Consider the following 14,200-nt stretch of genomic DNA (forward strand, 5'->3'; position numbering starts at 1 on the left):
AATATTTGACTTGCATTCGTAGCATTATTTGCAACACAATAAACCTTGGGAATCTTAGATGAGTTCAGTGTCTTACTGCAGTAAACACTGAGCTTGCAGTCTGCAGAGAGGCGACAGATCAGCAACTGAAGTAAATTTTTTTTCTGTTTAGAGGCTGAAGGAGGAGTGCAAGGGTCTGATTATTGAGAAAATATGAGGGCAGAGGAAAGGTTTAGCAAGTCTATGCAGGAATCTAGGAAAGTGAGTAGGAAGCTGGGGCACATGCTAGAGGATTAGAGAGACATGATCTTACCTCTGATCCAAGAAATTTTCTGTAAGATGGAATGCTGAACCAGTCTGTACTTTCAGAGAATCGTAAAGGCAGCATTTGAGTAACTTTAACGAATAGAGGCAAGGAAATGGTGTTGCACAAATGGTAAGAACTGGTCTCCATACAAGAGACATGACAAACGGAAAGGAGAAAGCTGATATCAGGAAAGCCCTCGTCCTGATCTAGGCTTATAATTTAAGATGACAGCTAACCAGAAGAGCTAGAATAGAAATGAACAATGTTAGCTTACCCTCACTCTTACGTGAAAAAAAAGAGAAAAAACATGCATGTGCTCTCTCTTTTTTGCTTCTGAATTTTTCATTTTGTAACCCGATATATTTAAAAATTTTTGTGAGGTTTTTTTGCTTGCTTTTGTGCTAGCCTTTCTTCTATAGCTGTAGTTATGTGAAAATGTGAGTTTAAGGAAAAAGAGGAAAGCTCTGCCAGAGAAATTAGTTTAATTCTCTGGTTTTACCTATTTACTTATTTATTCTCAGTAGCTATAATATTTTGCCTCCTTAACCTATAGTTAACCTCTGTGAATTCTTTCTGAATAAGTGGTGTAATTCAGTTGTGACTTATGTAAAGAATTTTAAGACCTGGGAGAAACTCATGCAGGAGCTTGACCTCTGTGTGAGGGAGTTCATAATCATTCCTTCTAACTCCAAAACGTAAGAGCTAGGACTTCAGTTGTTGTGAGTAGGCATGTGAATTATGACTTCTGCTGAGGTCAGTAGAGCTATGTCTGTTTTATCAGGTGATGACCTGGTGATGTGACCTTATGAAGGACAATTTGCTTAGTGTAGGTGAGCTAGGTTATACCTACAGCATTTTGTTGTACTCATTAGAAGCATGGTAGCTGAGAGATGAATCTTCTACATATTCTTCTAAATTATTTGTCTCGAGTAATTCCTTGGTTTAACTGTATTTATTTTGTTGTTACATTTTGTGGAATACTTTTCCATTTCTCATAATAGAGCCTGTGCCAGCACCAGTCAATCTCAGAATCACTGATGTAACTACGAATAGTTTCAGAGGAACTTGGGACCATGGAGCTCCAGATGTGTCTCTATATAGAATAACCTGGGGACCCTATGGAAGATCGGAAAAACAGGAGGTAAGGACAGATAGTCACCATAGGATTTTGTGAGCAGTATCTCAGAGGGTATGTTTTTAAAATCAGAAATGTAATTAATAAATGGCCTGTAGGTTGCAAGCCCTCCTGTTGTGCTCAATGAAAATTCAGTGAGAAGGCATAGAACACATGGTTACAGCCACTTGTAGTGATGTTACTGTATAAAAAGTTACTCAGTTATATCCCACTCTGTTTGTTTTTGTTTGTTTCATTTTAATTTATTTAATTTTTATCTTTTTTTTTTTTTTAATTTTTCCTCAAGACGATCTTAAATGGGGATGAGAATAGTTTGGTCTTTGAAAATTTGAATCCAGATACGTTATATGATGTGTCAGTTACTGCCATCTATCCTGATGAATCAGAAAGTGATGATCTCATTGGCAGTGAACGAACATGTAAGTAAATAAAGGATTTCTGCATGTTATTATTCATAGTTATTAAATCAGAAGGCGTACAGATACAAGAATTCTGAAAACTCTTTCTACTTTTTTCTAGTACCCTTGGTACCTATCACCACACAAGGTAAGAATCTGAACTTCCAGATACGGTATCATTAAAGAAAACTCATAGCTATCTTTTTCTAAACTGTGAAGAATATTTACATTAAAAAGCTGAGATCATTTAATAAATATTATTGTGTATTTGAAAGAATACTAAACACTAGATTACCACATGTTTATTATTTTACAAACATTATGATTTATGTTGTCTTGTACTTAATACATTCTGCTCTTGGTCAGGCATTCATGCAACCTTAAAAGTATGAATGAAGTGTTCGTCCCTGATTTTTGCTTGAATTACATATTTATTCTTTTCTTTGTTACATTTCTCAGCCCCAAAGAGTGGCCCACGAAACCTTCAGGTGTACAATGCCACTTCACACAGTTTGACTGTAAAGTGGGATCCTGCCAGTGGTCGAGTGCAGAGATACAGGATCATTTACCAGCCGATCAGTGGGGATGGCCCCGAACAATCGGTAACTGGTCTTCAAGTACTAGAGTTATTCAACCTTAAATGATAGTTCTTCAAAGTAATCCATCAGAATAACTTATTTTCAATGCAAAACAGTGTATATATTAATCACCTTTTAGATGAAGATTTATGTTTATAATGAATAAGTATATATTCCCACCTTTTTCTTTCTTCTCTTTCAAATCCAAGATAGAATGCTCTTTATGGAGCTAAACCAACTTTGCATACAGCCTGCTTTGTTGAAAATCACATAATCCATAGATAAAACTAGAACAAAGTTAAAATGTGTTGAGGAATGAGTCAACCAGCACATGAGATCACAAGTCACAGTTATATCGTTGTCACAACAGTCAATAATATGAGCTATCATGGCTACTTCCATAGTCCAGAGTTTTCTATTGTTTTCATGGTGTGATTCATGTGCTATCAGAAGGACTTTGCCATGGAACATACTGTGGACAGTTGAGACTCTTACCATGCTAGGGACAGGATAACTAGCCAGAAGCAGCAGTTTCAGAAATTAATCCATGCAAAACATATGCTAGGGAAGTGTTTAAGGTATTTTAGTGTCTTTTAATATGATTGCACAGCTGTAATGATAGGGAGAGCCAGTACTGTACGATCAGCCAGCTTTCCATGCATCGTCAGCAAGAGCTGTGTTGGCTACTGGCGACCTACACAACACAGCCTGGGAATGGTAATTCAGTCAGCCTGTTTATCAGAAGTGTGTGCTACTTAAAAATGTACTATTCTGCAGTAGGAGGCTCTTGTGGTTACTGCCAGATGACTCAGATGAACAGTCTCGGATGAGAACCACACTCATTTAGCTTATTCCTGTAATCAGAGATCACACATGTTCAGAAGCGTATCTAGGAATGTTCACTTCAGAATCAGTTGGATACTTATGCACCCGTTTTTACTATCTTCTGAAAAAACATGCATTTGAGTTGAGGTAATTGAACTGTTGAATGAATTGAGTAGTTGAATGCAAGTTTAGTGAGAAATCACTAGAAGAATAAGGAACAGCAGTAAGGTTAATTAACATCTGTAATTAATTGCTGGTACTAAAGTAAAAAAAAAAAGAATTGTGAGCATTCTGTTGAAATTTGTGCAAAGAATAGACTTAATAGACTTATTCATAACTGGATAGAGTCCAGCAGTGGAAGTCAGAGAAGACACCTCTTTTGGAGGAGAGCACACATAACACTCATGCTCTGTTCATGGTATTTTAATGTCTGTCTGCAAGTAATTCTCAGTCATATGATAGTAATTCCCTGTCTGCTTTTTCTGTTACTGTGATATTTGATTAAACTGCAGTTGCTGGATAGGCAATAGCAGTGGCCCCACTGAAATACTTAAAATAGAATTTCTGGAAGTTTTTTATTGCTCTATTTGACATTTAATGGCCTCATCACCAAGAAAGAGCACAGGTGATTTGAAAACAACTCTGAAAAAAATGCACACTAAACTCCGGAGACCATCATAATAATTTAGATTTTGAAAGGCAAATAGATACTAAAATATGGAGGCATCCACGATGGGATGCTAAAAGCATTTATGCTTTGAACTGACCTTTATACACTTGAGTACAAATAAAAAATTTCCTTGTAAACTAAAATAATCTACTTCTATGAAATGTGAAGATGTATAAATGCTTGCTCATTATCAGTTCCTCATCAGAAGCTTTTAAATGTTATGACAAGCTTGTTAGCTAAATAGGCTTTGAAAATGTGCAAGTAGTCTTAAAAGTACAACGGATGCTCTTGAGCAAGTGTAATTTCACATAATTTAAAACCAAAAAGCTCACGATTCACAAATGCTGAAGATCTGAGTATTATGCTCAGGGCACTGTAAATCTTTTACTTGTTAGAGATTATGATCACAAGATTATATGCAAAATAAAAATTGAAATGAAAGATGTATAATGATTTTAGACTCTTAACAAAGATGTTTTAGAAGCTGAAGTATCATGCTGTGAAATTTTTGAAATCAAGGAGAAACAATGTTGATATTGTATCAAATGTACATTAGAGATCTATATAGTGTTTTAATTTATTCCTTGTTTGTATTCTACCTGAGAGTGGAGCATAAAGAGCCCAATTTCAAGACTGTCAAAACGAATAAAAGACTCTCATTGATTTCAATATGATAAAGTCAGAGGCAATGCAGAGAAACAGCTCTGCACTGGCATAGAACTGACAGTTGATATGTAATTGTGGTTATATGCAAGTTTGGAGGTCTTAAAGAATACTGGCTTTGTGTCACTGAGCTCTGTCTAAACTGGCCAAGATGAATATGTACTAAATATTATTATTGTTCAATGTCTACCGTCAGTGTCAGTCACAAGAGCATTGCAGCATATAATGTAACATAGCATTTTCCTCTCTGCATCAAACGCTTACATTCTTCACTATAACAGTAAGCATATAAGGGATAGCATAAAAGGGATTTTAATATTTTTCTTTTGTTTTACTGTAGACTGTGGTTGGAGGGCGGCAGAACAGTGTGGTGATACAGAAGCTGCAGCCTGATACACCATATGCTATTACTGTGTCGTCAATGTATGCAGATGGTGAAGGGGGACGAATGACAGGACGAGGCAGAACAAGTGAGTAACTTCTTGAGACCTTTTTACTGCGTGCGAAACAATATTGATGTGTTACTTTTCAAATTAGCTGAGAAAAAATTCTTGTGGTGAAGTTCCTCCCATCTGTATTTCTCATTTGTCCTTTGATGGGTTTCAAGTATCTAAAGTAAGAAGGCCTGTCAGTCTACTGGCTGTAGAGAAATCCTGGGCCACTACCCTAGACTCTATGCCCAGCTTTTAAGGCTGAGAGAAACCCTAATGCTACTGTGGAACTTCATCCTCATTTTAAACTGTTTAATTGTCTTATACCACAGTTTAGTAAACATCTTAGAGCATCTGAAGGCATGTGACTCTCAAGTGTGCTGTTAAGTTTTTACTGTTTTCCTGTCAGCACTCTCAGTTCAGAGGCTGAGCTTTGCAGTAAGCACTTTGAGACTCTACCATTTTATGTTGATAGCATTGTTTTGATCCTGCTGTAGAAAGCACTGAGTGATTTGCTACCAGAGGCACTTCAGGCATAAAAAAGAATTCATATTTTTAATTTCTTAATTATTTAAGTATAAATTTACTAATAAATTTATTAATTCATTTATACTTAGTTTACTTTTGAGCCTGCAATGGAAAGACAGCCGTAGCAATGTGTCTGGTGAGGAATGAAGATAAAAATCCTAATTAAATCATTGTATCATTCCAAAATACTGTCCAGAAAGAAATTTTTCTTGCTATATTTAGCATTCCTTGTGCTGTAGGATGGGGCTGATATATTCTGATTAATTAAGACAAATAACATTTAACATGAACTATAAACCAGTTGTTTTTTAAATTTCCTAATGATTCATTACATAGACATGACCTGACAGCACAAGTGAGAGGATATATCCACATTTCTGACATTGATCTGTTTCAGAACCTCTCACTACTGTGAAGAACTTGCTAGTTTATGACCCAACCACCAGTACACTGAATGTTCGATGGGATCACGCAGAAGGGAATCCACGCCAATATAAAGTGTTTTATGGACCTACTGCCGGAGGTGCAGAAGAAATGGTAAATACTTTGTATGGATCTCACTGTCTCAGATAAATTGTGGCTCATGGTGCTAGTGGCAGAAATACTGCTGAATGAAGTGAGTTTTGTTTGCCTATACACTGGCTTTTTTTTCTGTTCATAGCTACCATGGAGAAAATGCAGAGCACCTCCATGAAAGTTAGTTACTCTCATATGTATTAGAATCATAGAATAGTTAGGGTTGGAATGGACCTCAAAGATCATCTAGTTCCAAACCCCCATGCCATGGGCAGGGAAACCCTCCACTACACCAGGTTGCCCAAAGCCTCATCCAACCTGTCCTTGAACACTTCCAGGGATGGGGCATCCACAACTTCTCTGGGCAACCTGTTCCAGTGCCTCACCACCCTCAGAGTGAAAAATTTCTTCCTTAGATCTAATCTAAATCTGCCCTCTTTCAGTTTAAAGCCATTGCCCCTTGTCCTATCACTACATGCCCTTATAAAAAGTCCCTCTCCAGCTTTCCTGTAGGCCCCCTTTAGGTAGTGGAAGGCTGCAATAAATTACAGATGTTTGTGTATATAGTAGATCTTCGGTAATTAGTTCGTAGCACAGGGATTTGATACCACACACAATTTTTTGTTTGTGTATTCTTAGGGCAGTGCATGTGAATGTAAAGCTGACTTCAGGGTGTACAAAAGACTATAAAGTCAGCGGACCTCATTTTTACCTCTTTTGAATGCTAAGAAGTCATGTGACTGTAGGCAGTCAGCCAGGATGATGTTTGTGAAAGCAGAAAAATCCACATAAGTGTCTTATTCTAATCTCCTAAAATTACTTGACTGCTAAAGAGCTAAAACAATCTTGAAAATAGGAAGTCTCGTTGCAGACTGAGAAAATATTTTTCTTTCCCACTTGTGTTCCTTTTTCCACATCTTTGCAATTTGATGTGCCTGTGAAATGAGGAGTACATGAATTGCCACAGTTTCAACAGCATCTAGAGAGCTACTGATGATAAATATTCTTAAATGCTGTGGAGTTTTACTTTCTAACATGAGCTGCTCGTTATGTCTTGTCATTAGCATGTTGTAGTGTTATGTAATGTTTATCTTTCTGATTTAGAAAATGACCTTTTAATGCCTCTGAGCTGCTGAACAGTGGTCATTAAAGAGATCACTGCAGATTCTGCTACTGTTATTAGTAGAATAGGATCTGAACCTAAAAGTGTAGATAGCTGTAAGGGATTGTATAAGAGAGCATATGATTTAACAACCATTTTTGTTAAATCCAAGACAGAACCTTCTTGAAAGGCAATTCCAGAAGATACCATGAACTTCAAGCTTCACCTTTTGTAAAGTTTTTATCACATCCAGTCTAGAAATGAGATGTCGTGGAGTGAGGGAGATACAAAAAAGCTTAAACTTTTTGCATATTTATGTAGATGTCATGCCCTTACCTTTGTTTTTTAAATTTTTAGACCACAGTACCAGGAAACACAAACTATGTCATCCTGAGGACTCTTGAACCCAACACACCTTACACTGTAACTGTGATTCCAGTTTTCCCAGAGGGGGATGGTGGACGTGTCTCTGACACTGGAAGAACTTGTAAGTAAAATAATCCTTTTCAAGAAAACTTTAAGATTTTTTTTCTGTGAGCAGCTCAGACGGTTAGAAATTGATTTTGCATCAAATAGGTAAGTTTATTTTCCATAAAGCTAAAACATAAGCATAAGAAACTCTGTTTACCTGTTTGGTTATGGATGCAGCTCTGTAACTTATTCTGTTTTCTTTGCTTATTCAGGTGGTGGCTTCCACACAATAGTAAAATTTTAATTGTAGTGCCAGTAACAGTACTGGTGAAAAAATGGCAAATACTGATGTTAATCCATGCTAGTGTCCATACACGTATTTACAATATTCAAGGGAGTTGGAACTCCTAATGCCAGCATGAGCTGAAATGTCTAGTTTATGGCTACTTTTCATACCTGTCTGATCAACAACAGGGTATCAAAGTGTTATGATCATACTTTCAATTTGCGACATAAACATATGTTTTATGGGTATAAGCTTAGTCAGGGGAGGTTCAGGTTGGATGTTAGAAAGAATTTCTTCTCTGAAAGGGTTGTCAGCCACTGGAATAGGCTGCCCAGGGAGGTGGTTGTGTCCCCATCCCTGGATATGTTTAAGAAAAGGGTGGATGTACTGCTTAGGGACATGGTTTAATGGGGGATTAGGGACGGTTGAACTGGATGATCTCTAAGGTCTTTTCCAACCTAGAAATTCTATGATTCTATGTACTTCGCTGCCTGGCAGGGTTGTTTGTAAGGACTAATAATTGAGATTCTTAGATTTATAGCTTTTGTGAGTGACAAAAGTAATGTCTTTATCTTGGGCTGATGTATTTTTCAGCTTCCTTTGGGCACTGCTATAAATTCAAGTAGAACTAGAACTTATGTAAGCAACTTCGTAAAACTTAATTTACATTATCCTTGATCTAGTGGAGAGAGGAACACCAAGAAACATTCAAGTTTACAATCCTACACCAAACAGCATGAATGTGCGATGGGAACCTGCTCCAGGTCCAGTACAGCAGTACAAAATTAATTACTCTCCACTGTCTGGCCCAAGGCCATCAGAATCTGTAAGTAATAAAGTTTTTATATTATTCCTTAAAAGTGTGTGGAGGATATTGCTTCCTTCAATTAATGGAGAACAATAATAATAAACTCAAGCCAACTGTCTGCCTAGGAGTGTCCCTGCTGAAAACACTGTGTCTACAGGAGTTTAGTCCATTGTAAATAAATGCTTAATTTGCTGAAATAAAAGAAATAAGAAATAAGACTCTCTGATTTAAAATTGAGTATTGAGATTATTAGGATTGAGTATCCTTTATCATATTGCAAGTAAAGATGAGTTAAAACCCTTTTTTTTTTTAGAAAAAAGACAGAAGGAAACAGCAAATATCTACTAGGAAATTTTTAATTATGAAACCAGATGCCAAGTTTATGTGATTTTACCACTAAACCATCTGTATCTGTTTACCCTAAATTGTCAGTGTTTAAGTAGGTCTTGGCGAGCAGTGAAGTCTGGATATAGGTAAAAATTTGCCCTCCAGATATGAAGCAAGAGTTCTTGGATTTGTGTACAAATAGGTGCAGTTTTAGAGCTAAGCCTGTGAATGTACTCACACAAAACGCACACCCATATTGTACATGTACAGATGAGTATGTTTTTATGTAAGGAAGCATAAGAAGTTTTAATGAATCATTTGCATCCGTAAAATGAAACTGTATATTACTTCACATGTGAGTGGGAACCTGACTAGTAGTACCTATTAGAAAATATCCTGTATATGTCAGTAAACCATGACAGCATTTGCTTTTTTGATGTATATTCCTGAATGTTTGTTCTTTTTTGTGAACTATTTTTATGTAAAATGTAAACGATAACATTTTAATTGCAGAATGAGAGTTTCTTATGTATTTATAATTTTTTTTCTATCTACTCTTGAATTTTTATCAACATTGATTATTTTAAACTTGTATTATTTTTCTTGGAAAATGTGGAGCATGGTCTTGTTCTCAATTTTTCTATATTTCATTCAAATTTTTAATTCTAAAAGGACATGGTATAAACTGAAGCTTTTTTTATGTAGATATCTTTTGTTTCTGTTTTAGATTGTGGTACCAGGCAACACTCGTGATGTGATGCTGGAGCGCTTGACTCCTGACACTGCTTACTCAATAAATGTTATAGCTCTGTATACAGATGGAGAAGGAAATCCAAGCCAAGCACAAGGAAGAACACGTAAGAGGCAGACAGTACTTGCTTTGCTAAATATGTGTCAAAATTGGTGTGTGAAGAATTTATAAAATCGGTTGCAATCACAAATTGTGTAAGCCATTCAGTGCAACTCTGAGATCAATGCATCTGAATTATAGCTGGAGCAATTACAGGCCTCCACAGAAGGAAACTTTTTCTGTGTTTTCTGGCAGTTGTAGTACAAGCATAATCACTAAAGTAATTTTCACTTGTGAAATAAGCCTAATTTGAACATTTAAGAGTTTAAAAGCTGTTCTTTAAAATATGGTTAAGATAAATAGCAGTTTGTCTTTTGGAAAAAAAATAACACATTAAGATGGGTAGAATTTGCTTCAACAAATGTTCTGTGTCTTACATGATAATTCCCCAGATTTTTTTTTTTTTTTTTTTTTTTTTTTTTTTTTTTCTGGAGATGCCACACTTGGCTTGTGGAATCTTGGGTGACTTACTCTTCGCTTCTTTAAAATTCGTTCTAGAAATAATGAGTAACGAAACTGTCTGTGGCAAGAATAGGTCACCTCTCTTTCATTGCTTCTGTGATTTTTCTGCTAAATCCCCGTATTCATCTAAAACTTGCCGATGTGACAGGCTATAATTATACTTGTTTACAAGAGTCTGAGAAACAGAATGTATGTAGATGCTCATTTTGCTCATCCCTCTGATGTTCTCTCCCTTCCATACTGCTCCAGTTCCCCTAGTTAAGGCCATCTTTCTATTTAAGAACTTCAGGCACTGCTATATTATCATTGACTAAATCTACCTGTATGTGTTTGTCCAGGGTTTCATGGAGGGTCCTTAGCTTTGGCTTCAGGGCAGCATTTGAATCAGTGAGAGTGACACTAGACTGGAAGCATAATTTCTATACAACCTTCTGTATTTTTTTTCTTTAGTGCCTCGCAGTGGTCCAAGGAATGTGAGAGTGTTTGACGAGACCACAAACAGCCTTTCTGTACAATGGGACCATGCTGATGGGCCTGTCCACCAGTACAGAATCATTTATTCACCCACTGTGGGAGACCCTATCGATGAATATGTAAGTTTTGTAATTCCTTAGTAAGCACCGAGATGTTCTCAGTTGATTCTTTAGGCTACAGAAAAACAAAGACACCTGTTCTACACGTAGCACACTTTGCATGCTTCATGGGTTCTTTAGTCATTGTTGTCGATGCTGAGGAGCCATGTTTTGTATGAAACAGTTGTTGGTGTTTTTTTTTTTTCAAAGTCACAGAACATACACAGTTTCATGAACAATCTTGTGTGTAAAATAATGTTAAATATGTGAGTCACATTAATCAGAAGATTCTGAGCAGAACCTGCTTCCTAACATTTAGTTCAAACATTGTGCTACTGTGAATAGCCATCTATTACTTCATACTCTATCCATTATGAAGTCAGTGTGGTAAGACACAGAATAAACATAAGTCTGCATTTTATAGATTGAAGAGAGTTGGCAGAGTTTAATAAGAAAACAATGGTAACTTTAATTCTGCATCTAGCTTGCTTTTGTAAGTTTCAGTGTGAATTCTCTTTGTGTTTAATTTCCGGCAGCTTAATGAGAGCACAAGTTAATCTGATGCTTGTAAAATTCTCTGTTTATAGCAAAGCCAAACTCAGATCCTACAGAGGTCAATGGCAGAATTCTTGCTGACTGCCACCAGCCAAAATGTAACATGTATAGAGAACTATTTAAATGTTATTACTTCTTACGTATTATTGCATAGGGCATGCTGAAAATTCACTGTTTGATAAGTCCCTAATGGACCTGTTGCTTAGGACACACATATTTTTTAACACATGTATCTTCTTTGCAGAAATATATATTTCCTAAAAATAGCAAGTCTCGAAAAACTGAAAATTATTATCAAGTAATAATGGAAAATGTTGACTGAGATACGCTTTTGAGACGGATACCTCAAGTTACTTTCTGTAATTTCAGCACTTTATGGCCACTTTATGGAGCAGTGTCACTTGCTCCATAAATTATTAAATTATAAATTATAAATTATTATATCTACCTTTTCATTAGAAGGGAGCAATAGTTCATGGCTGCACCAGGAAGCTGAGATAGAGGGATGCATAAATAGGCATGTTTTTGCATATCAGAATATTTAGAGCTTCCTTCTCAGACTAACTTGTTCCTGCCAAGAAAATGATATCTTAAGATGAGGATAATGAAAATGTAGACATGAAACTGATGAATAGTGTGAATTACTTTGACTTCCACTCCCATTTTAGGAGCTTTTTCCTTTCTTTTTCTGTCTCCAAACACATCATCATGACTTTTTCCTTTCTATGAGAGAACAGTTCTGAAATCTTGGTGAGGAATTGCAGCATCTCAGTCTGATGCGAGGGTAGAGACTGAGAAGTCAATTCGATTTATCTTTTTGTGCTAACCAGTGTTTTATAATTTAAAATAACAAATACTAATAATTGTTTATAGGCTATAAACTTTAAGATATCCCAAATGAATTTATCTACAGTGGATGCAAAAAAAGTGCACCAAGTGTCAAACCAAACTTTTAGTTCTAGTTATTGTTGTTATTGGTCAGTTACAGGACTGTGAGGTATTTTACCTCTGTTTCTTTTGTGTTCTAGACAACAGTTCCTGGGATAAGAAATAACGTGATACTACAACCACTGCAATCTGACACGCCGTATAAAATTACTGTTGTGGCTGTGTACGAAGATGGAGATGGTGGACAACTGACTGGAAATGGCAGAACTGGTAATTAGTTTTAATATCGTATATTCTTTTTTAGATTTAAGACACATATTCCTCGACCACTTGAACATTGTTCAGGTTTCTTTATGTCTTTGAAGTGATTATTACCCAACAGAATTACAATATAAGTTTCTAGAGGCTGAGAAACAGTCACTAGCCTAATTAGAGTGTCTTTCTTTTTAGTTGGCCTACTTCCTCCTCAAAATATGTATATAACTGATGAATGGTATACACGATTCAGAGTTTCCTGGGATCCTTCACCATCCCCTGTTCTTGGCTACAAAATTGTATACAAACCTGTGGGTAAGAAAACCTGTTCATTCTGCGTATATCACTTTCAGAATAGTGAGTAACTACTAGGAGATCAGAATAGAAATTGTATGTGTCATAAAGTGTTTGTGTTAAAGGATTTATTTATTCCTTTGTTTACGGATTTTGATGGAAGCTGAGGTCTTATTATCAGTATTTTATAAGAAGCACAAACTATCAAATATAGTGTTTCATGCAGCCAATTACAGAAATTGACTTGTATAGTTAAAATTTAATACAGTGACTAGGAAAATGTCCTGGACCGGACTTGGATTTCCTCCCTTTAATACCTTTTCTCCTTCTGGGAATATGAACTGATATATGTGAGATGAGTATTGGTCAGGTATTTAGGTGCTAACGTCCTTCAGAACCTCTGTTTTATGTGACAGTGGAGCTATATACATACCTTTCTACAAGTTAAATTAAACACGAACATTGCAAAATAGCTTATTAAGCTATGTGTCTGTTCTGTTTGCAACAGTCTACTATACTAAAATGTAAGAAATGAATATATTTTCTTTTTGAAAAAAAAGAGATCAACACAATGACATGTAAAAGATGACGGATAGATTTGTAGCTCACCTAATGATGAATCTTTCTCTCTTTCTGTACTTTCTTAATGCTTCCTTTCAATTCAAGGTTCAAATGAGCCTATGGAGGTTTTTGTTGGAGAAGTGACTTCCTACACCTTGCATAATCTATCTCCCAGTACTACTTACGATGTGAATGTTTATGCCCAGTATGATTCTGGAATGAGCATACCTTTGACAGATCAAGGCACTACATGTAAGTCAAAATAATCTTGTTGTAGTCATGCTAGATACATATGCTGATCTGAGATAATGTTGATTAAGAGAGGATTTTTTAAGACTGGCTATTAGAAAGTCTGAATATCCTCTCATGGCAAATACTTACTGTCTGTCCATGATGTAGATCTTAAAAACACTAAGCTTGGGAACAGTAACGGAAATATAGTTTTAAGTAATGATTTGATGATATAAAATTTTCTAGTTTGCTTCCTAAAATTTCATCCAACTATAGTTGGAGTGAATCTTTAACTGTCTCTAGTGTGCTACAGAATCTAACCATGCTAAGCAGGTCCAGGCTTTTTGCTACTCTGCCTTTATCTCACAGGAATGCCCAGTGATTGAAATTTCAGCTTTTCGGAAAGAGATGATTTTGTTGATGGCCTCAGCTAAGAAGCTTCTAAAAATTTATTTAGTTAAGATGAATTAAACAGTCTGAGTTTTGTTGACTCAGTACATTCTTTTCATATTGTCATATATATGAGTCAGATTCTGATTTTTGGAAGTTTCTTATTTTATAAAGAACT

At 36.0% G+C, this 14,200-nt stretch overlaps 1 protein-coding gene across 1 annotated transcript in view; it reads left to right on the plus strand.

Annotated features, from left to right (window-relative positions):
- Positions 1 to 14,200, plus strand: part of COL12A1 (collagen type XII alpha 1 chain) — a 99,403-nt gene that overhangs the window by 46,505 nt on the left and 38,698 nt on the right. The window contains exons 27-39 of the mRNA XM_086608271.1: positions 1,288 to 1,427; positions 1,708 to 1,840; positions 1,941 to 1,967; positions 2,279 to 2,421; positions 4,896 to 5,025; positions 5,912 to 6,051; positions 7,490 to 7,619; positions 8,513 to 8,655; positions 9,692 to 9,821; positions 10,727 to 10,869; positions 12,432 to 12,561; positions 12,742 to 12,861; positions 13,507 to 13,653. Of these exons, the coding sequence (XP_086464397.1) occupies positions 1,288 to 1,427; positions 1,708 to 1,840; positions 1,941 to 1,967; positions 2,279 to 2,421; positions 4,896 to 5,025; positions 5,912 to 6,051; positions 7,490 to 7,619; positions 8,513 to 8,655; positions 9,692 to 9,821; positions 10,727 to 10,869; positions 12,432 to 12,561; positions 12,742 to 12,861; positions 13,507 to 13,653 (1,656 nt within the window). The remainder of the gene's footprint in view (positions 1 to 1,287; positions 1,428 to 1,707; positions 1,841 to 1,940; positions 1,968 to 2,278; positions 2,422 to 4,895; positions 5,026 to 5,911; positions 6,052 to 7,489; positions 7,620 to 8,512; positions 8,656 to 9,691; positions 9,822 to 10,726; positions 10,870 to 12,431; positions 12,562 to 12,741; positions 12,862 to 13,506; positions 13,654 to 14,200) is intronic.

This window comes from Tauraco erythrolophus, chromosome 2 (genome assembly GCF_009769465.1).
Source record: "Tauraco erythrolophus isolate bTauEry1 chromosome 2, bTauEry1.pri, whole genome shotgun sequence".
NCBI classification, from domain to species: Eukaryota; Metazoa; Chordata; class Aves; order Musophagiformes; family Musophagidae; genus Tauraco; species Tauraco erythrolophus.